Genomic DNA, 23344 nt, shown 5'->3' with positions numbered 1-23344 from the left:
ATGGCCCTTGGCAGCAGCCAGGCCCGGACATCAACATGGCTCCAGGTGGCCAACAGGCCTCCCCCTCTGTCTACTCCTCACTGCCTTCACCGTGGCCCCGGGTGACAAGCAGGCCTCAAACACCTCCTCAAGGTCTTCATTTCCTTTCTTCATCTTTCTAGAGCACACGAACCACTCTGCTTCTCTTTCTCATTTCTCCACCACAGATTTGCTTATCAAATAAGGGGGCCCACCTGCCCAGCGCCACAAGGCTAGCCCATGGATGTCTTCTGGCCAGCCAGGCCCTTGAGGACCCCAGCTGGCTAGAAACATCTAAGGGGAAATGCATCGGGCGGGGGTGGGGGAGTGAGGGGGTGTTAGGGTGAGGGTGGACGTCTTCCCGACAGCCGGAGCTAACAAATATTTACAGAACATTTCTCTGAAGCACAATATACCTTCTCAGCGCTTCATAGAACTTTCTCCAAAACCGACCACATATTTGGACACAAGTCAAGTGTCCACAGACACAAGTCAGCCAACAAGACACCCTGTGTTCTGTCAGACCACCACGGATTAAAGCTGGATGCCAACAGCAGAAACAACAGAGAGCTTACAAGCTTGTGTGTATAGACTATATGGCTTCCCACTTAGTGTTTTCCCGGGACTCCTGAGTGCAAATGAGTGGATCTCTGATTCGTTTTTTTTGTTGTTGTTGCTGTCGTTTTGTTTTATTAGTAGCTTTCTTTTTTTTTTTTTTTTTTTTTTTTTTGAGACAGGGTTTCTCTGTGTAGCATTGGAGGCTGTCCTGGAACTAGCTCTTGTAGACCAGGCTGGTCTCGAACTCACAGAGATCTGCCTTGGAGTCTGTCTTTTTCTTCTATGTATTTGTCTTGTCCAACTCCGATGTGTTAGTTTTTGTTTGATCTCATTATTATTTTATTTCATTATTATCTCTTAGAAGTCTGCTTATTCTCTCTCTGTCTCTCTGTCTCTCTCTCTCTTTCCAGACAAGGTTTCTCTGTGTAACAGCCCTGGCTGTCCTATCCTGGCACTCGCTCTGTAGACCAGGCTGGCCTCAAACTCACAGAGATCCCCCTGCCTCGGCCTCCCGAGTGCTGCGATTAAAGGCCACCAATGACCAGTACCTGTTTATTTTCTGAGAGACCGAAAGGGAGAGAATCCAGACGGGAGAGGAGACAGGGAGGAACTGGGAGAAGTCGGGGAGGGGAAACTGTAAACTGGATGTATTTTTGTGAGAAAAAAAAGTTTTCAATAATAAAAATTGTTGCCATCATACTCCTTAAGTATAAAATGTGATTTGTTAAAAATAAAATATGAAGTCTGTAGGGGAAAAGGGCCAGCCAAAGAAACACTCCCTGAGCAGAGCCAGAAAACATACTTTGGCCCTGCAACCAATAAATCTCTTGCATGAGGTTTGGGTGAGACCTTCCTTTGCCAGAATGGAGCAGAGGACAGAAGTTAACTTTCCATGACTTTCACTTGGGAGACCTTCCCCTAGCCAAGGGCGATTGTTAACACCGCACCCGGGGGGACGGTGCATTGGAGCTGAACTGTAACAGCTTTGCTGGGGAAGCTCTACCCCAGAGCTGTTTGATTGGGGAAGCCTTTCCCTGAAGCAGGGCTGTAAAGCTGCTACGCTACAATGCTTACAAAGTCAAGCTCAGAATCTATCCCCTTTGTCCAGAGAGCTGGGCAGAGGGGCCAGGAACAGTAGATCTTTATAATAAATAGGAGAGGAAGCTGTGTGCATATATCCTTACACACAGTGAGCCTGGGTTTCCCCTGGAAAATGGGACTCGGTTGTGACCAGGCCCCACTCAGCAGTGTTAGCTTTACACGCGCTCGCGCATACACACACACACACACACACACACACACACACACACACACACGCACACACGAATGTGCACACACTCCGTTTCAGAGCATCAGGGTCTTATGTCTCTCTCTGCACATGGTCACCCCCCCCCCCCCCCCCCCCCGCCACTTCTTGTTTTAGGATTTCACATTAGTGTCTTGTCTCTGTATCTAACATGGTTTCTCCTCCATTCTCTTTCTCTTTGGCCACCCAGTGCTAGGATCCAAGGTGTGCACCATCACACCCAATTTTATGAGGAGCTGGATATCAAACCCAAGGATTCAAACATGATAAGCAAGAACGTTTTCACACATCTGCTGGACAGTTTCCCCACCCCTTAGCTGGCTTTAGTGGGTTGTTTATTTTTTGTTTTGTTTCAAGACAGGGTTTCTCTGTAGCCTTGGAGCCTATCCTGGCACTCTGCTCTGTAGACCAGGCTGGCCTGGAACTCACAGAGATCCACCTGCCTCTGCCTCCCGAGTGCTGGGATTAAAGGCGTACACCACCAACGCCCGGCTACTCTTAGGTTCCTTAATGGCATTTTTTGTGTGTCTGCATGTGGCTGTGTGTCCCCGAGTGCAGGTGCCCTGGGAAGCCAGAGCTGTTGGGGTCCCTGGAGCTGGGGTTTCAGGTAATTGTGAACCTCAGGACATGGATGCCAAGAATGGAGCACAGGTCCTTTGTAAGAGCAGGAAAGGCTTTTAACCAATGAGCTGTCTCTCCAGGCCCTCAGTTTATTGTTTTTAAAAGAATATTTATGTTTAATTATTGATGTACTAAAATTAAGAGTGTGAATGTGTGTCTGCGTGTGAATTTGTGAGTGAACGCAGGTGCCTGCCTATGGAGGCCAGAGGCATCAGAACCCCTGGTGCTAGAGTTGTCACCAGCGTGGGTGCCGGAAACAGGACCCATGTCCTCCGGAAGAGCCAAAATTGTTCTGACCCACCAAGCTATCTCTCACCCCAAGGATAACCAATCAAATGAGACACTTCAGACTTACATCATCGTGGTTCTGCAAATATCACAACATGCTTTAGTGAGATTTAGGGATATAGCTGTAGGGTCTTAGTCTCAGGGTGGGGCGGGGGGGGGATGAACTGGAAAAGAAGGAGGGGTGGGGTGTGGCTGTCTCTATGGCTTCAGGCTGGCATCTTCCCTGTCCAGCACGTGCAGGTCTGTAACAAGAGAGCAACAGCAGGTGGGTTAATTCTCGAAGGGCTCTAGCAGGCCCAAGCATAGCACCCTCAGGTTTTACAGCTTACCCTCCACCCGCTCCTGGCTAAAAACCGTTAGATTTTTAACGGTTTTTAAAGGTAACCACCAAGGTCTACTCCCTATTTGGCCACTTTCTCCCCCTGAGGCTGACGACCAAGGTCCAGCTATAAACATATTGAAGTCCGGCAATCAAAAGCCCCCTTTTGGCTACACACCCAGTTAAAATTAAACACCTCATCCTAACACGGGGTTTCCCCCTTTACCTTTATAAACTGCCATTTACCTGTGGGCCACCTCTGTCTCCTGTCTCTTCTCTATTCAGAGGTCAGTCCTTTGTCCCCCTTGGGGACAAATCCTCCTTCCCCGTCTCCCTTGTTCCCTTGCCCCTGCCCCTCATCTTCTATCTCCCATTATAGTCTCTTATTCCCTGACCTCTGTCCCTCTGGAACAAATAAATCCCCATTTTTTGTTGAGAACTTGGTCTTGGGATGTCCTGTGTCGATTAAGGTTCTTTAGATTTTTAATTTTTTAATTTTATTTATTAGCATTGTATGTGCAGTGGTGTGTGTGTGTGTGTGTGTGTGTGTGTGTGTGTGTGTGTAGGGGGGTTACAAATATGTGTCATGACACATGTGAGGAGTTAAGAGGACAATTTGTGGGGTCACGCTTTCCCTGGGTGGGTTTTGGATAGCTCCGCTCCACTAATAATATGCCTTAGAAATTCATTTACTCTTATTCCCACATAGGAGAGGTCTTGTGGGTCACAGCTGTACTGCCTTTAATAATTTATATCTATTTTATTATTTTATGGGAAATTTGTGCTTGGCCCAGATATGTGTCAGTGTAGCACACGTCTGTGTGGTGCCCACAGAGGCCAGAAAAGGGTGCTGATTCCCGGAGACTGGAGTTACAGACAGTTGTGAGCCACTGTGTGGATGCTGGGGATGGAACCTGGTACTTCTTTGAGATCAGCAAAGCGCTTTTAACTGCTGAGCTGTCTCCTCTTTTCCCACCTTAGCTTTTGAGTCGGGGTCTCTCATGGAACCTGGAGCTTACCAATAAGCAAGAGTGGGTAGCCTGTACACTCCTGGGATTCCCACCTGTATGCAGGTGCTGGAGATCTAAACTCAAGCCAGCGCTTTACCAATGGAGCCATTCCCTCAGCTATGGATTCTTGAAGTCAGGGGTGAGGTTAGGGGGGAAAGCCTCTTTAGTTGTCTCAACTCCCATTTTGGCTTTCCTTTCTCATTCTGCCTCACAATTATTCACAGCTATACATGGGCTTCCCATTCTGTTTCAAGGGTCTTCAGAGAAGTGTCGATGATAAGGATATCCAAGAGCCAAAGAATGCAGCCAGGCGGTGGTGGTGCACGCCTTTAGATCCAGCACTTGGGAGACAGAGGCAGGTGGCTCTCTGAGTTCAAGGCCAGCGCCTGGTCTATAGAGTGAGTTCCAGGAAAGCCAGAGCCACAAACAGAAACCAATCTTGAAAAACCAAAGAGCCAAAGAGTGCAGTCAAGTTTGAGGGTGTGTGTGACAATCAGCGCAGTGCAATACATTCTCTCTCTCTCTCTCTCTCTCTCTCTCTCTCTCTCTCTCTCTCTCTGTGTGTGTGTGTGTGTGTGTGTGTGTATAGACTCTATCCATCTCTGTCTTACTGGAGACCAAGTCTCTCACTAAATCTGGAGCAAGGCCAGCAGTGAGCAAGCACCAACGAATCTCTGTCTCCGCCCCCACCACCCCTGCCCAGGGTTGGGTTCTAGGCTCACACTTGACTTTTTATCTGGGTTTTGGGATTTGAACTCAAGTCGTCAGGCCATGCCAAGGCTACACAGAGTTTTTCTTTTCCAGAGACATGATTTCTCCATATAACAGTCCTGGTGTCCTGGCACTCGCTCTGTAGACCAGGCTGTAGACCAGAGAGATCCGCCTGCCTCTGCCTCCCGAGTGCTGGGACTAAAGCCGTGCGCCACCGACGCCCGGCTCAACTGGTTTCTAAAGGACTTTGAGGAGTCTGGCCATGCAAGGCTGTAGAAACAGAGAGGGTATCAGTCTCTGGTCTAGGGCCTTATCTGGAAACGGGCTCAGTTGTAAGATTTTGGGACTGGTTTGGAAATTAGAGTTGGTCCCTGAGGCCAAGTCTGAAGTGAAGGAATATTGTTGACGGGGGAGATGAAGGCAGGTATGAGGGTGTGTGAAGGGAGATGGGCTTGCAGAAGGATGCTCTGGGCTGGTTGCCACGCCTTCTCCAACTCATCCTCACTTAGCCTCTTCTCAGTCCTCTCTTCCACATTGCCCATCTTTACCTCCATACTTAGGTTTGACAAAGGTCTCTAACAGCGTCCTCTTCGTCATCCTTGGAGAGTGGGAATAAGGGAGTCCATCTAGGAGAAAGGACAAGACCTCATGAGGGGCTGGTGAGACAGTCGAGCACTGGCTGAGTTTCCTTCCTGAGATCCACGTGGTAGACCGTGAGGACTGACTTTCCCATCATTTGCTCTCTGACCTCTACATAGGGCTGTGCATAGCACAGTAAATAAATAAGTACATAAATAAATGCAGGGGCGCAGGGCGGTGGTGGTGTTGGTGGCGGCGCACGCCTTTAATCCCAGCACTCGGGAGGCAGAGGCAGCCGGATCTCTGTGAGTTCGAGGCCAGCCTGGTCTCCAGAGTGGGTTCCAGGACAGCCTCCAAAGCTACACAGAGAAACCCTGTCTGGAAAAACCAAAACCAAAATCATCAGAATAATAAAATAAAAAAAATACATGCAGAGGCTCCATGGTAGTCAATATGTGGTTTCATTTTATTTCGTTGGAATCTTTGAGTACCGGGTGGCTCTCACTCAGGACTTTGCCCTGGTGAGAGACCTTTAGCCATGTCTGGAGGAGTGTTGGACGGGTCTCGACTGAGCAGAAAGGGAACTCTCTTAGCATCGGATGGGTAGAAGACAGATCTGTTGCAATGTCCACCTGGGATTGGCCCCCAGCAGCCAAGAAGGACCCAGATCCAAACCTTAATAAAAGCAAGGTTGGAAGCCAAGGGGTATCTGTTCAGCACTGCCCCTTGCAGGTGACAATGAGAGGGCAGCTCAGATCAAGTCCTGCATGGCATTGACAGGGAGGGGAGCACTCACTGACCCCTCCCAAGACTCTCTCTTGACAGAACTGTAGTCCCAGTGTGTGCCAGATCCGTTAGGGTTTTGGAAGCGGTTCCTCTGCCTATTTTTAGAGACACCACTGCGCATTGAACCTGGTAGCTCACCCATTTGGCTAGAGGGGCTGACCAGGAAGGTCAGGACCACCTGTCTTCCATATCCCCAGCACTGGGATTACAGACTCAGTCTGCCTTGCCCAACTTTTTGTTTGGTTTTTGTTTTTCAAGACAAGGTTTCTCTGTGTAGCTTTGGAGCCTATCCTGGAACTCACTCTGTAGACCAGGCTGGTCTCGAACTCACAGAGATCCGCCTGCCTCTGTCTCCCGAGTGCTGGGATTAAAGGTGTGCGCCACCAACGCCCGCTATAATTATTTATTATTGTTAATTACATTTTTATTATTCATCGTGTGTGTGTGTGTGTGTGTGTGTGTGTGTGTGTGTGTATCTGTGGTGACTGTGTGTGTAAGTGTAGTGAGTATGTATATATGTGTGTGTATGTATGGTGAGTGTATGTGTATGTGTGTGTATGGTATGCATGTATGTGTGATGAGTGTGTATGTGTGTGGGGTTATTGTGTGTATGTGTGTGTGGTGAGTGTGTGTGTAAGTGTATGTGTATGTGTGATAAGTGTGTATATGTGTGTGAGGGTTATTGTGTGTATGTATGTGTGGTGTGTGTAACTGTATGCGTAGTGTGCATGGGTGATTGTATATGGTGGATGTGTGTGTGTGCTGAGTGTGTGTGTATGTGTAGTAAGTGTGTATGGTGTGTGTATGTGTGATGAGTGTGTATGTGTGTATTGTGGTGTGCACGTGTGATGAGTGTGTATGTGTGTGTGGTTATTGTGTGTATGTATGTGTGGTGAGTGTGTAAGTGTATGTGTAGTGTGTATGTGTGATTGTATATGGTGGATGTGTGTGTGTGTGTGATGAGTGTGTGTGTGTAGTAAGTGTGTATGGTGTGTGTGTGTGATGAGTGTGTGTGTGTGTAGTGAGTGTGTGTGTATTTGTGTGTGCATGGGTGTGCACGATAAGTGTGTGTGTGTGTGTGTGTGTGTGTGTGTGTGTGTGTGTGTGTGTGTGTTTGGCACTGGTATGCAGATCAGAGGACAACCGATGGGAGTCAGTTTTCCCCTTTCATCTTGTGGGTCCTGGGGATGGAACTCGAGCGGCCAGGCTACACAGCAAGTGCCTTTACCCTGAGCTGGCTCTGTTTTTGGGGAGAGGGCAGTGCTGAGAAGGGGTAACCTAGACCGGCTTAGAAATCACTCTGTAGCTGGAGGTAACCTCCTTCCCCCACATCTCAGGTATGAGATAACAGGCGTGGACCACCACACCCAAAGGAGAGCCTGACTGCCATTTTACCTGTGGAGAAATTAAAAGCCTGACAGAGTTACCCTGTTTTCCCATGTTCTTTCTTCTGCCTGGGAATTGACAAGGTGAGGAGTGGAGCCCACATCCACCAGTTTCCAAAGCCAACAGAGAGTTTGCGGGAGAAGATGCTAGAGAAAGAGGGACCACTACTCACCGATAGCCTTCCATAGGTCTAGGATCTCAAGAGCTGAGTCTCTCTTTCTGCCTTGTTCGACCTTTGGGGGAAGGTGGAGGACTGGGGGATAGGAGACAGCAGGAGAGCTGGTTAATAGAATGTCAGCACCCAGGACCCACCAGTCCTCCAGGCATCTGGCAGAATAACTCCAAGCAAAGCCTCGGGATAGGATGCTTGGGCCAGGGTTGCAGCCCACCTATGTCTGGGAACAAATCTCACGTTTCCAATTCTTTCTGTCATGTTGTCAAGGCAACGCTGGCTTTTCTTACTCTCTTTTGCATTTATTTATTTGTTAGTTGTGTGTGAGAGACAGACAGACAGACAGACAGACAGACAGACACACACACACACACACACACACACACACAGGTGGGGACCGGTTCACATGCCATGGCACTTTTATGAAGGTCAAAGGACAACTTACACGGGAGTCAGTTTGCTCCAACAAGCACCCTTCTCCTCCTAGCCAACTTGCTGGCCTCTAACTTGAGTATTCGCAGAATACTCTGAGAAACAAAGTTCTTCGTTTTCGTAATGAAAGCCCTGAAGACTTAGGAAAACCGCAGCAGTTTAGGTTACGGTTTTGCAAATGGCAGAGAACACTTCATAAACCCCACCAGGTGACCTTCATCTCCCTCCCTCTTACTTTTGGGACAAATTCTCACTCGGCACTTCTGGCTGGCTTGGAACTCACTGTGTAGACTAACCTGGCCTTGAACCCACCTGCCTCTGCCTCCTGACTAGTGGGATTGAAAAGGGAACCCCATCACCCAGTTTTAGCTCTAACAAGCCGAGGCGAGCCTCGGGCACGGGGTGTGGTAGATTTGCTGGGTTTGTGTGGCTAAGTATGCATGCTCTTCGGAAGGTTCGCTCCTGGAAGTAGAGGGGCAGGGGTGGAAGTAATTAAAAAGGAAAGCATGGCATCTAACTCCTGACACGGTACCCACCGTGGGCTGGTACCCGCGGTGTACCAGTGTGGCTTCACTCGTGGTTAAAAACTACGTTTCCTTGGGCATTTATTTGTCATGTATGTGTTTACTGTATAGGCTTGCCCATGCCACTTAACTCCTGCGAGGAGCAGAAGACAACCTGTAGAAACTGGTTCCCTCCTTCCACCATGCGGATACCGGAAACGCAGGTCATCACGATTGGAGGCAAACACCTTTGTCCAATGAGCCATCTGGTCAACCCTTTCCCCTCTCCCTTTCTGTAGGTTTTAGGATCAAACTCAGGTCATTAGGTTTACACCATCAGGCTGCAAGTGCCTTTACCCCCGAGCCATCCTGCTGGACCTCTTATTTTTTCTTAACTTTTTTCCTCTTTTTATTTGATTTATCTTTTTTTTTTGCTTTTTTAATATATTCTTTTTTTTAAAGATTTTACTTATTTATTATGTATACAACATTCTGCTTCCATGTCTATCTGCACACCAGAAGAGGCCACCAGCTCTCATAATGGATGGTTGGGAGCCACCATGTGGTTGCTGGGAATTGAACTCAGGACCTCTGGAAGAGCAGCCAGTGCTCTTAACCTCTGAGCCACCTCTCCAGCCCTTTTTTTTTTTGCCTTTTTATTAATTTAGTTTTTACATTTCAATCCCAGTTCTCCTCCCTCCTCTCTTTCTGCTCCCCCCAAACTCCCTACCTCCCATCTGCTCCTCAGAGAGGGTAAGGCCTCCCCTAGGAAGTCTAAGTCTCATTGAGGTAGGACCAAGGCGCCTCTCCACCCCCACACCCCTGTGTCTAGGCTGAGCAAGGTATCTCTCTATATAGAATGGGCTCCACTAAGTCAGGTTGTGCATTAGTGTTAGATTTTGGACCTATCTGCGTCCATCTGTTTCTGGAAGAGGATTCTAGCTTCTCTGGGGTTGTAGATTGTAGGCTAGGTAGGACCTCTTGGTATTATTTTTTGAGATACAGACTCAGGTAGCCCAGGATGGCCTCAGATTCCCTAAGTAGCTCATGAGAACCCTGAATTCCTGATCCACCTACCTCTACCTCTCAAGTGCTAAGATTACAGGTGTGTGATCCCACACCCAGTTTTTGACAGTTCTGGGCATCAAACCCAAGGTTTTCAGTGTGCTAGGCAGGAGCTCTACCAACTGAGCGACATAGACAGCTTGCTTAAACCTTACAACTCTCTCATGAAGGTGGGGACCACCATTGTCCACCCTGTAGCAGAGCCAGAAATGGAAGCCCAGGGAAACTAAGCCTGAACACGGGATAGGTTCTGCACCCAGCCTTCTGCCTGGACTGACACTCCAGATACGGCTGTAATGGTTTGAATATGAACCATCCCCTATGGGCTCAGGCTTTGAACACTTGTTCATTCCCCCACAATTTCTAGAAGGTTGTGGAACCTTTAGAAGGTAGATTCTTTTCTTTTTTTTAAAGAAGATTTATTTATTTATTTTGTATCATTGTTCTGCCTGCAGGCCAGAAGAACGGGCCAGATGTCATTACAGATGGTTGTCTCCCATGTGGTCGCTGGGTTGAACTCAGGACCTCTGGAAGAGCAGCCAGTGCTCTTAACCTCTGAGCCATCTCTCCAGTCCTAGAAGGTAGATTCTAACTGAAGGAAATGGGTCACTAGGGGCGGGCCTTTGAAGGTTGTATTCTGACCCCATAGTCCTGGCTACATAGTGATCCCGGGCTTCTTCCACACCCACCTTTGTGGGGGCCCATAAAGATGGCTCCACTCTATCTTGACTAAAGGCCAGAGAGTTCAAAACTGTCCTTAAACCTATGAGTCTAGGCCTGGCGTTGGTGGCGCATGTCTTTAATCCCAGCACTCGGGAGGAAGAGGCAGGCGGATCTCTGTGAGTTCGAGGCCAGCCTGGTCTCCAGATCAAGTGCCAGGATAGGCTCCAAAGCTACACAGAGAAACCCTGTCTCAAAAAACCAAAATAAATAAATAAATAAATAAATAAATAAATAAATAAACCTATGCGTCTATAGTCTGGCTGCTGCAGGATGTTTCGGCTTTGGTAATACATGTCTTTATCTAAATAACAACAGACTTGGGCTCTGGTGTGTTTACTCTTGACCCTGAAGGCCAGATGGCAGGTGTGGCTACCAAATACCTGGAGGATTGAGGGAAATAAGTCTGTTTGCCCCTTACACATGACAATACAAGTCTTCTGTCATTGTCCCCACTTTTGGTTGGGTACTTAAGTATGTTGAAAATTCAAGATATTCAGCGTTCAGTATGGTCTGAATGACCCTCCTGACACCTATCCGGTGTCTCTGTCTTTTCTTTTAAGGTCTTTAGCTAGCCTTTCTTTGTCCACACTCTCCCTTCTCAGGTACGAACCGTGGGCTAGTTGGCTGTCTCGGACTGCAGCCCTGCAATGACACCTTTTCACACATGGCACAGCAACGTGAGGCTACACAGAGGGCAACCACACACCTTCGAGAGGCACGCCAGTCCACCAAGCCTTGCCTACCACGATGGATAGAACCCCTCTGAAACCATGAGCCCCAATGAGTCTCTCCACCCTTAACTATCAGGTATTTTGGTAACTGTGATGTAAAACCGACTAACCCAGCATCTTTGAGGGTCACAAAGCCATTGGTATTGAGTAGGCACGAACGAGGGATGAAGCGTAGAGAAGAAGCACTTACCAGGACCCAGAAGGTAACCAGCACTATTGAGGGTCCAGCCTCCTTGTCCCTGGAAGAGATGAAGAAATGAGGACTAGGGCAGGAAAGTGACAGGATCCCGGAAGTCTACGGTGATGTAGACATCCCCATACCGCCTTGATACTAGCCAGTGACATATTTTGCTTAGTCCCTATTTCAGCCCTGTGCAATTCAGACTTCCTATAACCTAACAAGTGGAGGGCCCGGGCAAAATAGCTCAATGGGTAATGGTGCTTCAGTGCTAAGTATGACCTGAGTTCAAGCCCCAGGACCTACCTAATGGAAGGAGAGATCTTACTCCTTCAGGGTTATCTTATGATCTCCACACTCTCACTTCGGAATGCATACCCCCCCCCATGACAGACAGAGACAGACTGTGAGAAATATCATGTTTAAAACATAACAGCTTGGGTCAGGCGGCGGTGGCGCACGCCTTTAATCCCAGCACTCGGGAGGCAGAGGCAGGCGGATCTCTGTGAGTTCAGGGCCAGCCTGGTCTACAGAGCGAGTTCCAGGACAGCCAGGGCCACACAAAGAAATCCTGTCTTAAAAAAAAAAAAAAGCAAAAAAAAAGTAAGATGGATGAGTTCCAAGAACGAGTGGACGGTGTGGTGCTTGGCGTTAACAAGGAATGTGGTATTATAAACTGTGTGAGTAGGTTGAGAGCCGGGCCTGGTGGTGCAGGCCTAGTATCCCAGCTTTTCAGCACGTTTGACAAAAGGAGAATTCTAAGTTCCAAGGACTTCCTGGGCTACTGAGTGAGCCCAAAGCCAGCCTGGACAACTCGGTGAAATGCTGCCTCGAAATAAAAACTAACTAACGAAAACAAATAAATAACAGCTGAGGCTATAGCTCAGTTAGTAGAGCGCCTGCCTAACAAACATGAATCCCCGGGTTCTATCCCCAGCACTGAATAAAACGAGCCATCTCAACTCTGAGGAGGTGGAGGCACCAAATATCAGGAGTTCAAGGATATCCTCAGAATCCAGTTAATACCAACTCAGGAGGCGAGGCAGGCAGATCTCCAATGGCGGATGTCCTTCTGTATATACGTTTCTGCTATTGGTTGATGAATAAAACACTAACTGGCCAGTAGCCAGGCAGGAAGTATAGGTGGGGCTATGAGATGAGGAGAATTCTGGGGAGAGGAGGCAGAGAGAAGCCTCCAAAGCAGATGCCATGTAGCTGCTGAGGGAGCAAGATTCTCCCATAAGACCACGTGGAAATACTTAGATTAATAGAAATGGGTTAGTAATTAAGAGAGAGCTAGCCAATAAGAAGCCTGAGCCAGCCGGGCGTTGGTGGCGCACGCCTTTAGTCCCAGCACTCGGGAGGCAGAGGCAGGCAGATCTCTGTGGGTTCGAGACCAGCCTGGTCTACAAGAGCCAGTTCCAGGATAGCCTCCAAAGCCACAGAGAAACCCTTTCTCAAAAAACAAAACAAAACAACAACAACAAAAACAGCAAAAAAAAAAAAAAAAGAAACCTGAGCAGTCATTGGCCAAACAGTTTAATAATTAATATAGCATCTGTGTGTTTATTTGGGGCTACATGGCTGTGGGACCAGGCGAAACAGAAACTGTGTCTACAGAGCTCTCTGAACTCAAGGCCAGCCTGGTCTACACATTGAGTTCCAGGACAGCCAGGGCTACACAGAGAAACCCTGTCTCAACAACAACAACAAAACAAAAACAAAAACAAAAACAAAAACAAAAACAAAAACGGGCTGTCCTATCTACATGAGACCCTGTCTCAGTGGTCCTCAACCTTCCTAATGCTGGGACCTTTAATACAGCTCCTGACGTTATGGTGACCTTCCAACTGTAAGATTATTTTCATTGCTACCTCATAACCATGATTTTGCTACTGTGATGAATCATAATGTAAATCTCTGATGTTGAGGATATCGGATATGTGGGGGTGGAGACCCACAGGTGGAGAACCACTGCCCTATCTGGAAAATAAGAAAGGAAGGGAGAGAGGTGTGAAAGTCAGTCAGGCTTCCAATCTCAAGGAGCCGGTTACTGATCTTTTGTCTTTTTTTTTTTTGTCCTTTTTAGCATTTTATTTATTTATTTATTTATTTATTTATTTGGTGTTTCGAGACAGGGTTTCTCTGTGTAGCTTTGGAGCCTATCCTGGCACTCGCTCTGGAGACCAGGCTGGCCTCGAACTCACAGAGATCCGCCTGCCTCTGCCTCCCGAGTGCTGGGACTAAAGGCGTGCGCCACCAACGCCCGGCTTAATGAAGCTATTTCTTATTGTTACTTTTGTCTTCACTCATTCGAGAAAGGGTCTCATGTACCCCGGTCTGACCTTGAATCCTCGCTACACTTGATTTTAGCCAAAAGACTAAGAAGGGCTTCGAACTTCCCAGGCATTCCAGGGTGGCCTTGAACTTTTCATCGTCCTGTGTCTGCCTACGAGTGCTGAGATCACCACACCTGGCTCTGTGAACATTTGAAGTTTACTCTCCTAGTGATTAGTCTTTTCTTCTTCTTTTTTTATTTGGTTTTAAATTTTTTATTCACTTTACACACCAACCACAGTTCCCCCCTCTCCTGCTCCCCCTTTCCTGGCGATTTTCAAGCTTACAACCCATTGCCTTTAGCTGCAGCTGCCTTGTTGTATCACAGGCCACGGGAACCTAACTCAGTTTGTATTCAGATTCTGTCTTTGGGTCACATCACTTGGTTTTAGCTAATCTGCCTAAGCAAGACCCTGTCAACTGGGATCTCACTGTGTTGTCCAATGGCCTTGAACTCACAACCCTTCTGCCTCAGCTTCCCGAGTGCTGGGATGACTGGCAGGCACCATCACACTGGGCCAAACAACCTGAATCTCAAATATCTATTTCCACCTGTCTTCTACTCCACTCCCAGGGCCCAAGCTGAGGAGGTCACCTCCTGTCTTCCTTCTCAGTTTGAGCTTGTCCCGTCCCCCCCCCACAAGTGCCCCTGGATCAAACCAGAAAAGAAAAAACAAAAAGTAAAACCTCTCCCCAGAGGGTAGCAACAGGGGGAAGGCATTACCCTGTACACAGGTGCAGACTCTTGAGTTCCTGCCAGACTCAGCAAGACGGTGACAAGGAGGACCAGATGCAGGGAGCAGGTCATCCTGAAGCTGGAAGAACACCACACTCAGCTGAGGAAAGCTGCAAAGAGAGCCGGCGTGTTATTCTCCATGGTTGGTGGTGGCGTATGCCTTTAATCCCAGCACTCGGGAGGCAGAGGCAGGCGGATCTCTGTGAGTTTGAGGCCAGCCTGGTCTACAGAGCGAGTGCCAGGACAGCCAGGGTTACACAGAGAGAAACATAGCACGGTTGTGTGCAGCTCTGATGTGGTGGAGAGAAATTTACTGAATGGAATTGCCCCCAGACCCCCCCCCCCAAAAAAAGTACACATACTGTCTACAGCTGAATGAGTCTGGCCATATGCATACAGCGTGACATCATCGCTATGACCATTGGTAGACAGACAATGTCTTTTTAATTTAAATGTACCACAGAGAAATAATGACATTTCAATCTGTTTGTTTTGGAATCCTCCTCTCTCTCTCTCTCTCTCTCTCTCTGTGTGTGTGTGTGGGGGGGTGGTGGTGGTAAATGAAAACTGAATTTAGGGCTTCTCATACACAAGCACCAAGCCACACCCCCAGCCCCTCACTGGGGGATTCTAGGCAAGGGCTCTACCACTGAGCCACGCCCCCAGCCCCTCACTGGGGGATTCTAGGCAGGGGCTCGACCACTGAGCCACGCCCAAGCCCTTCATTGTGAGATTCTAGGCAGGTGTTCTAACACTGAGCCACGCCCCCAGCTCCTCACTGGGGGATTCTAGGCAGGGGCTCTATCATTGAGCTATCTATATCCATGGGGTTTTTAATTTGTTTTATTTTGAGACAGAATCTCGCTAGTTTTCACATGGTGACCTCGAATTCATTCTGCAGCCCAAGCTGGGTTGGAATTTTTGATCTTCCTGCCTCAACTTCTTGAGTGACTGGGATGATAGGCTTGTGCTACAGGATAAACCGAAAGGATGCTGACTTTTAGAACCCAGGCTTGCTTCAAACTCTGATCCTCCTGCCTTCACTCTGGAGCGTGGGAATTAGAGGTACATACCACATCTGGTTTAAGGGGTTCTTTTAAACTCCATTTTGAACTATGTGCTTAAATAAAACAAGGACTAGGCTGCATGCCTATAATCCCAGCATTCTAGAGGTACAGGCTGGAAAGTCAAGAATACAAGGTCATCCTTGGGTTTGAGGCTAACCTAGGATACACGGTACTGCCTAAAAATGAAAGAATGACGGGTGTGTGTGTGGAGAGAGAGAGAGAGAGAGAGAGAGAGAGAGAGAGAGAGAGAGAGAGAGAGAACTCAAAGAGATGGTTTAGCAGTTAAAAGTGCTTCCTGTAACTCCAGCTCCAGGGAATCTGACACACTTTTCTGACCTCTGTGGACACACACACACACACACACACACACACACACACACACACACACACAAATTAATAAAAAAAAAAAGGTGAGGCTAGAGAGATGGCTCAGTGGTTAATAATTCTTCCTACAGCCAGATAGACAATCGTGGCACGAGCCTTTAATCCCAGCACTCGGGAGGCAGAGGCAGGCGGATCTCTGTGAGTTCGAGGCCAGCCTGGTCTCCAGAGCGAGTGCCAGCATAGGCTCCAAAGCTACACAGAGAAACCCTGTCCAGATGAAATAAAATAAATCTTAGAAAAAAGTGGGGGAGAGAGTGAGCACACTGGACGGGGAGGTGGCTAGGTGGACAGACAAAGCGCTTGTCTAGCAAGGTCGAGGACTGTAGTTCATATCCCCATAGCTGCTAGAAAAGCCAGGGGCGGGAGTATGCGTCGGTAACCCTGGTTGTCCGGCACTGATGGGGTGAGGAAAGTATCCTGAAGCTCACAGCCAGCTACTCCGTGTGTGTCCACAGCTCCACAGCTATACACCAGGGGCCCTGCATCCAACAAGGTGAAGGGTGAGAAGCCGACCTCAGATTGCCCTCTGACCTCCACGCATGCACTGTAGCACTCAAAAATAAATAGGAAAGGATTTGTGGGGGCGGGGAGAGTTGGTTGAGGGATAATGTGCAATTAAATACGTAAAACTGTTTTCCGTGCCCATGGGACCTTTCTCCACAGATCCCCAAATCTGCCAACCCTCCACGTCCTTGTATGAAATATACAATGTTTGCACAGAACCAGTACGCATCCGCCGTAGAAACAGGTGTCAGAGCCCCTAGATCTGAAACTATTATTATTATTATTATTATTATTATTATTATTATTTTATGGTTTTTCAAGTCAGGGTTTCTCTGTGTAGCCCTGGCTATCTTGGAACTAGCTCTGTAAACCAGGTTGGCCTCGAACTTACAGGGATCTGCCTGTCTCTGCCTCCCAAGTGCTGGGATTAAAGGCGTGTACTTACCACCAACCAAATTATAACTGATTGTGAGCCAGCAATGGTTCTTAACCACTGAGCCATCTCTCCAGCCCCCTCCTGCACACTTTAGATTGCCTCTGTAAATATTGCAGGAATTAAGGAAATATTAAGGAAACACAAGGAAAATGTCAGTACATGTGTGGAGGTCAGAGGTCAACTTTCAGGCCAGCCGTCTCCCCGCCACCTTGCAGACACCAGGATTTGAACTCACACCATTCGGGTTAGCTTCAAGCACCTTTCCCAGCTCAGCCATCCAACTGACCTTCCCTGACAGACAGAGACCAGAACAGAACAAGGGCCGTCAGAGCGGGATGTGGCTGCACACACCAATGACCCCGACACCCCGGTGGTGGAGACAAGAGGATTAGAAGTCCGAGGCCATTCTGTTCTACACAGCAAGTTTGAGGCCAGCCTGGACTGCATGGGGCCCTGTCTCAACATTAGAGGTCAGCAAGACGGCTGCCAAGCCTAGAGACCCAAGTTCAAGTCCTAGGAGCTACAAGGCGTAGGGAAGAGAGCCGATTCCAGGTTGTCTTCTGAACTCCACAACCACACTGTGGCACAATCGCAAGCACACAACACACAAAGTAAGTAAATAATGTGATTTTTTTTAAAGGGAGAGAAAAAAAAAAACAAAACAAGAAAACAAGCAAAAGACACAGTCAACCCCCACCCCACCCCTTTACCCTTGTTTCTCGGACACACCATCCACCCATCCCATGGAATTCAACCATACCACTCTCTCCTCCACACCCCCCCTTCCGTTCCTGCCTCTCTGACAGACCCTCCCTACTGACAGTTCGTTCACCAACGCCCCTTCTCTCTTGCTGCTCCGTCTTCTCCCTCGCTTGTCTTTCTCCGTTCTCCAAGACACTTTTACCGCGGTAGCCCTCAGCCCCTCCAGCCCCCGGCTCTAACCTGCGTGTGGAGTCCACAGCACTCGGCTGCTCTCAAGGTCCTGGCTTTTATGCTTCCGAGGAGAATGAGGAGTTGAAAGACAAGAGGTTAAGCAGAGAGAGCCGAGGGCGGGCAGGGTACTGAGGATGGAGAGAAGACTCATCCACTTGAGTGTTTATTAGCTGGTCTGTGAGGTCAGACAAAGGTGCTTTGTGGCAGAGCACATGTCTCTGTCTCAGCTGCCCCTGTCAGAGCCTTGGGACATTCCGACTCTCCCACCCAGTCTCTGCATCCTCTCTCTGACTTGTGGTTTTTTTCCCCACTGTGTGTGTGTGTGTGTGTGTGTGTGTGTGTGTGTGTGTGTGTGTGTGTGTGTGTGTACACTCACAACAGTACAACTTGTGAGAACTGGTTCCCTCCTTCAACCATGTGGGTCCCAGGGATGGAACTCAAGTTGTCGGACTTGACCTTTGCCTACTGAGCCGTCTCAACCCCGTTGTGTTTCTTTTCTGGTGCTGTTTTGACGCTGGGTATCAGTAGCCCAGGCTGGCCTCAACTCCAGTGGCAGGGGAGGATGACATTGAACTCTTGATTTTCCTGCGTCCATTTCTGTTTATACATAGCTGTTAACCACACCCAGTTTGACCTGTGTTTCCTTGGGGTTGTTAAGTCAAGGTCATCACCTGTCCTGTCCCTTTCTTCTTTGAGCGCAGGTGTGCACATGTGTGTCTGTGTATCTGAATGTGTGCGTGTGTGTCTGTGTTTCTGTCTCAATGGTTTCCTTTCTCCACTGGACTCAGCATCTCATAGGGCACAGGACGCCTGCTATGGTTGAAAATGATTCTAAGGACTGCAGAGATGGCTCAGTGGTTAAGAGCACTGGCTGCTCTTCCAGAGGTCCTGAGTTCAAGTTCCAGCAATCACATCATGGTGGCTCCCAACCATCCGTTATAAGATCCGGTGCCCTCTTCTGGTCCATAGGCAATCACGCAGGCAGAACATTGTACACATGATAAATAAACAATTTTTTTTTTTTTTGGTTTTTCGAGACAGGTTTCTCTGTGTAGCTTTGGAGCCTATCCTGGCACTCGCTCTGGAGACCAGGCTGGCCTCGAACTCACAGAGATCCGCCTGCCTCTGCCTCCCGAGTGCTGGGATTAAAAGTGTGAGCCACCAACACCCAGCTGATAAATAAATCTTAAGAAAGAAAATGATTCCAAAATGGCTCCAGGATCTTAGACTAAAAGTTCACACTTGTAATCCAGCACTTTGGGGGCTGAGGCCTGAGGATGATGAGTTCCTGGACTTTAGTGAGACCCTGATCCAAACAACCACTAAACAATTGAGGGCTAGGGAGAAGATGGTTCATTGGTTAAGAGTGCTTGCTGCACAGTTGTGAGGACGAGAATTTTGGTTCCAACACCCACGTAACAAGCCAGATACCCTGCACCTCCCTGTAACCCTGGTCTCATTTTAGGAGGGAGGGAGGTGTGCAGAAGGAAGAAAAATAAGGAGATCACCAGGACCCGCTGGCTTCCAGCCTAACCAAGAAAATGGGAGCCTCAGATTCAGGGAGAGACGCTGCCTTAAAGGAATAGGTAGAGAATGGTGAAAAGGACCCCCAACGCCCTCCCTCGTGGGTATACACGGATACACTCACCCATGCACACACATAAATACACTAAAATTTCACCATTATTTATCTATGGTAGGCACATGTCATAGCATATGTGTGGGAGTCAGAGGACAACTTGAAGGAGTCAGTCCTATAAAATGAGTCCTGGGTATTGAACTCAGGTCAGGTCATCAGCCTTGATGACAAACACCCTTTCCCGCTGAGCTATCTCATTGGTCAATTTTTTTTTTAAATGTTCCTGGATAAACAGTTGTAGGATGAGCTACTGATGGGGGTCATTGTGTCTGCTCTAGCTTGCTCCTTCTGCTTTTTGTTTGTTTGTTTGTTTGTTTTGAGACAGGATTTCTCCGTGTAACAGTCCTGGCTGTTCTGGAACTCACTCTGTAGTCCAGGCTGGCCTGGAACTCACAGAGATCTGTCTGCCTCTGCCTCCCGAGTTCTGGGACTAAAGGCGTGTGCCATGTGCCACCACCGTCCGGCTTCCTTCTGCTTTTTTATTCTGTCTCTCCATTTCTCTCCCTCTTTGCCCCAGAGAGCAGCCACTTCTGAGAGGAAGATGCTTAGATGACAGCTAAACCCTGCTGTTGCCCCTTGCTCCCCAAGAAACAGTGGCAGAGTTCAGGTCGTCCTGGCCTTTCTCTTCCTCTCTGCTAGGAGGCCTCTTTCTTCCCCGTACCCCACTAACCAGGCACCACTTTTTTGTCTCTGTCCCTGCCTTCGAATCAGCCCCCACACCTAAAGGGCAGGGAGACAGCAAAACCCTTGTCCTGAGGTTTCCTCTGTGTGACCTCAGATCTGGGGGAGGAAGAAGCTGACGCTCAGGAAAGAGAAAGTGACAAGGAAGTGTAAATGGCTTTTCTGGGAAAGAGAAGAGAGGTGATGTCCTTAGGACGGGGACAGAAGGGCTAAGGGATGGAAGAGGTTACCTGGAGACCACAGAGAGGGAGGGATGGAGGGAGGGAGGGAGAGAAGGGCAGGGGGAGAATTGAGCGAACGGGAGGCTCAAAGACCTCACCCTAGCCATTCTCTCTCCCAGAAGATTTTATTTTCAGTGTGTGTGTGTGTGTGTGTGTGTGTGTGTGTGTGTGTGAGACGTGTATGCAGGTGCCCACAAAGGCCAGGAAAGTGTGTCAGATCCCCAGGAGCTGGAGTTACAAGCAGCAGTCACAAGCCACCAGATATGGGTGCTGGAAACTGAACTTGGGTCCTCAGCAAAAGCAGCAGGCACTCTTAGGCCCTGAACCATCTCTCCAGTCTCATCTCCAAATTTCTCCCCAGGGTTCTGGACTCCTCCCCACCTTCTTCCCCACTGCCTCTCTCCCAGGCACGGGAGCGGCTTTCTGTCACCAGGAGGGGGAGCCAAACTCAGGCAGCTCCAGGCCGTGTCCAGGCCAGCACTATGCAGTCAACTTGAGCTGGGGTTCCCACTTATCAAAGAAGTGTTTCTATCACCATTTTCTCTCTCCCCTCCTTGGAAAGCCCCTTACTACTTTCTGACCTTGGTGGGTATCCAAATGTGAAGACTTAAATAAAGCTAACGTCCACTAACGAGAGAAAATGTGTGACCGTTGCCTTTCTGGGACTGGGGCTTGGGTGACTTCACGCAGAATGATTGTTCTCGGCTCCATCCGTTTGGCTGTGAATCTCACAGTTTTATTTTCCCCAACAGCTGAAGAATAGTCGGTCGTGTAAACAGAAATTTTCATTTTCCATTCACTGACTGATGGACATCTAGGCAGTGTCCACCTTCTGGCCACTAGGAACAGGGCAGCAATGAACACGTATGAACAAGGGTCTCTAGAGTATGATCGTATAGTCTGCTGGGGGCAGGCAGAGTGGTGTCGCCGGATCGTGTGCCACAGCTATTTTTCATTAGCTTTCTGTCTTTCTTTTTTTGTGTCTTGAGATGGGGTTTCTCTGTGTAGCTTTGGAGCCTATCCTGGCACTCGCTCTGGAGACCAGGCTGGCCTCGTACTCACAGATATCCGCCTGCCTCTGCCTCCCGAGTGCTGAGATCAAAGGTGTGCACCACCACACCAGGCCTCAGGGTATCTGGTCTTAGGTGGAAGTCCTTGATCCATTTAGAGGTGAGTTTTGTGTGCTGGGTGATGGATATGGATATGGATCTATACTCATTCTTTTTTCTTTCTTTCTTTCTTTTTTTGGTTTTTTGAGACAGGGTTTCTCTGTGGCTTTGGAGGCTTTCCTGGAACTAGCTCTTGTAGACCAGGCTGGTCTCGAACTCACAGAGATCCGCCTGCCTCTGCCTCCCGAGTGCTGGAATTAAAGGTGTGTGCCACCACCGTCTGGCCTATGCTCATTCTTCTACAGAGCCCTTACCCACTGGTTTGTCTCAGCCCAGCACAGGGTTTCCTCCATGTATTTCCTGTTACTGCAAATGAGTCCCCCAGTCTGCATGGCACCCCACCCCCAACTGCTCCATGCTCCTCCTAGTCACTCGACAGCCTGCAGCTGACTGTGTGACTTCAGTCTGTCCCATACACAGCAAAACAAACCTCTCAATACAGTGCTGCCGAGCAAGACACTGCGTGAGCGTGGGCCCCGTGCCCTTTGCACACTCTGCGGCATTGGTCTAGCTTTTAGAACTAGGCTTCCTTAGCCATGTTAGGGCGGGCAACTGCGGCTTGGCGGCTTTGTCAAAGGGGCTGGCAGCACCCGCCTGCCGTCTGGGTCTACACCTTTGTGAGTGTCTGCACCAGAGTGGCTGTAAAATGTTGGACAATCCAATTAGACGTCTCCTACCCGTGGCCACGAGAACTGGAGGCCAGAGAGAGGCAGCAGCAAGGTAATCGACAGGGGTCAGGGTTGGGACTGCTGAAGGCGTGAGGGAGAGTCTGCGTTCTCTGCCAGTTTCTCGAAATGCCAGTGAAAATTCTCCTGGCAGACAGGGCTGTCCAACCCGTTCCTTCCTATCCGAGAGCTGCAGAAGCCGCCCAGAGAAGACCCCCCCACCTCTTAGTTCAAGACTCAGCTCTTACCACCAGAGGGCTCCATTGCCTGAAAGGAATCCCCACTCCTGTGAGGACAGCCTTAGTCTCCTATTACGTTACCCCCTCACGCATATTTCCCAGTGGAGCCCCCCACCCCCATTTCTGCCATGGCATGGAGCCGCACACCTTAAATCCCAGCACTCAGCCGGACGTTGGTGGCTCATGCCTTTAATCCCAGCACTTGGGAGGCAGAGGCAGGTGGATTTCTATGAGTTTGAGGCCAGCCCGGTCTACATGGAGAATTTTCCGGGACAGTTAGAACTACACATAGACCCTGTCTCCAAAATAACTAAATAACTAAATAAATAAATAGAATCAAACTTGGGCATGCTGGCACACGCCTTTAACCCTAGGCACCATCATGCACACCCAACCCCAAAACCGGGGAGGTGGAGACAGGAGAAACAGAAATTCATGGTCATCTTTGACGACTTAGTAAGTGCAAGGTCAGCTTGGGCTGCTCCAGCAAGACCCTGTCTCAAGCCCGGAGGTGGTAGCGCAGCTGGCAACAGGTGCCCACTTCTTCCCAAGCCACACAGCACTCTCTTGGCAGGTTTCCTTCTTGGATAAAATCAGGTCTGGACTGCTGGACTGTGTGCGTGCAGAACTGAGGACTAGGGACAGTCTTCTCCTTCCCAAGGCCTGATGAAGTCTTCATGGCACAACGCACTGTCCCAGACCTACTGGCATTGGTTACTTAGGGGTCCCTCAATGACACGGAGTCACCTAACTTAACAACTTGGCGAGGGTGGTGGCGATATTTAAAGTACTATGACTTAAGAAATTGGGACTTTCCTGGCGTGGTGGCGCATGCCTTTAGTCCCAGCACTCGGGAGGCAGAGGCAGGTGGATCTCTGTGAACCGAACCGGAGGCCAGCCTGAGTTCCAGGACAGCCAGGGCTCTACAGAGAAACCTTTGTCTCAAG

At 49.0% G+C, this 23344-nt stretch overlaps 1 protein-coding gene across 2 annotated transcripts in view; it reads right to left on the bottom strand.

The window, feature by feature from the left end:
- Positions 1–2904: 2904 nt before the first annotated feature.
- The window catches only part of Galp (galanin like peptide), a 36755-nt gene continuing 16315 nt past the window's right edge, over positions 2905–23344 (bottom strand). For both annotated transcript variants that reach the window (XM_027430828.2, XM_027430827.2), the window contains exons 2-6: positions 14448–14569; positions 11399–11447; positions 7755–7835; positions 5380–5457; positions 2905–3033 (exon numbers count right to left, since the gene is read on the bottom strand). In XM_027430828.2, the coding sequence (XP_027286629.1) occupies positions 2990–3033; positions 5380–5457; positions 7755–7835; positions 11399–11447; positions 14448–14531 (336 nt within the window). In that variant the 5' untranslated portion in view covers positions 14532–14569 and the 3' untranslated portion in view covers positions 2905–2989. The remainder of the gene's footprint in view (positions 3034–5379; positions 5458–7754; positions 7836–11398; positions 11448–14447; positions 14570–23344) is intronic.

The sequence above is a fragment of the Cricetulus griseus genome, chromosome 9, assembly GCF_003668045.3.
Source record: "Cricetulus griseus strain 17A/GY chromosome 9, alternate assembly CriGri-PICRH-1.0, whole genome shotgun sequence".
Classification (NCBI taxonomy): domain Eukaryota; kingdom Metazoa; phylum Chordata; class Mammalia; order Rodentia; family Cricetidae; genus Cricetulus; species Cricetulus griseus.
This window is presented reverse-complemented; position numbering and strand designations above follow the sequence as displayed.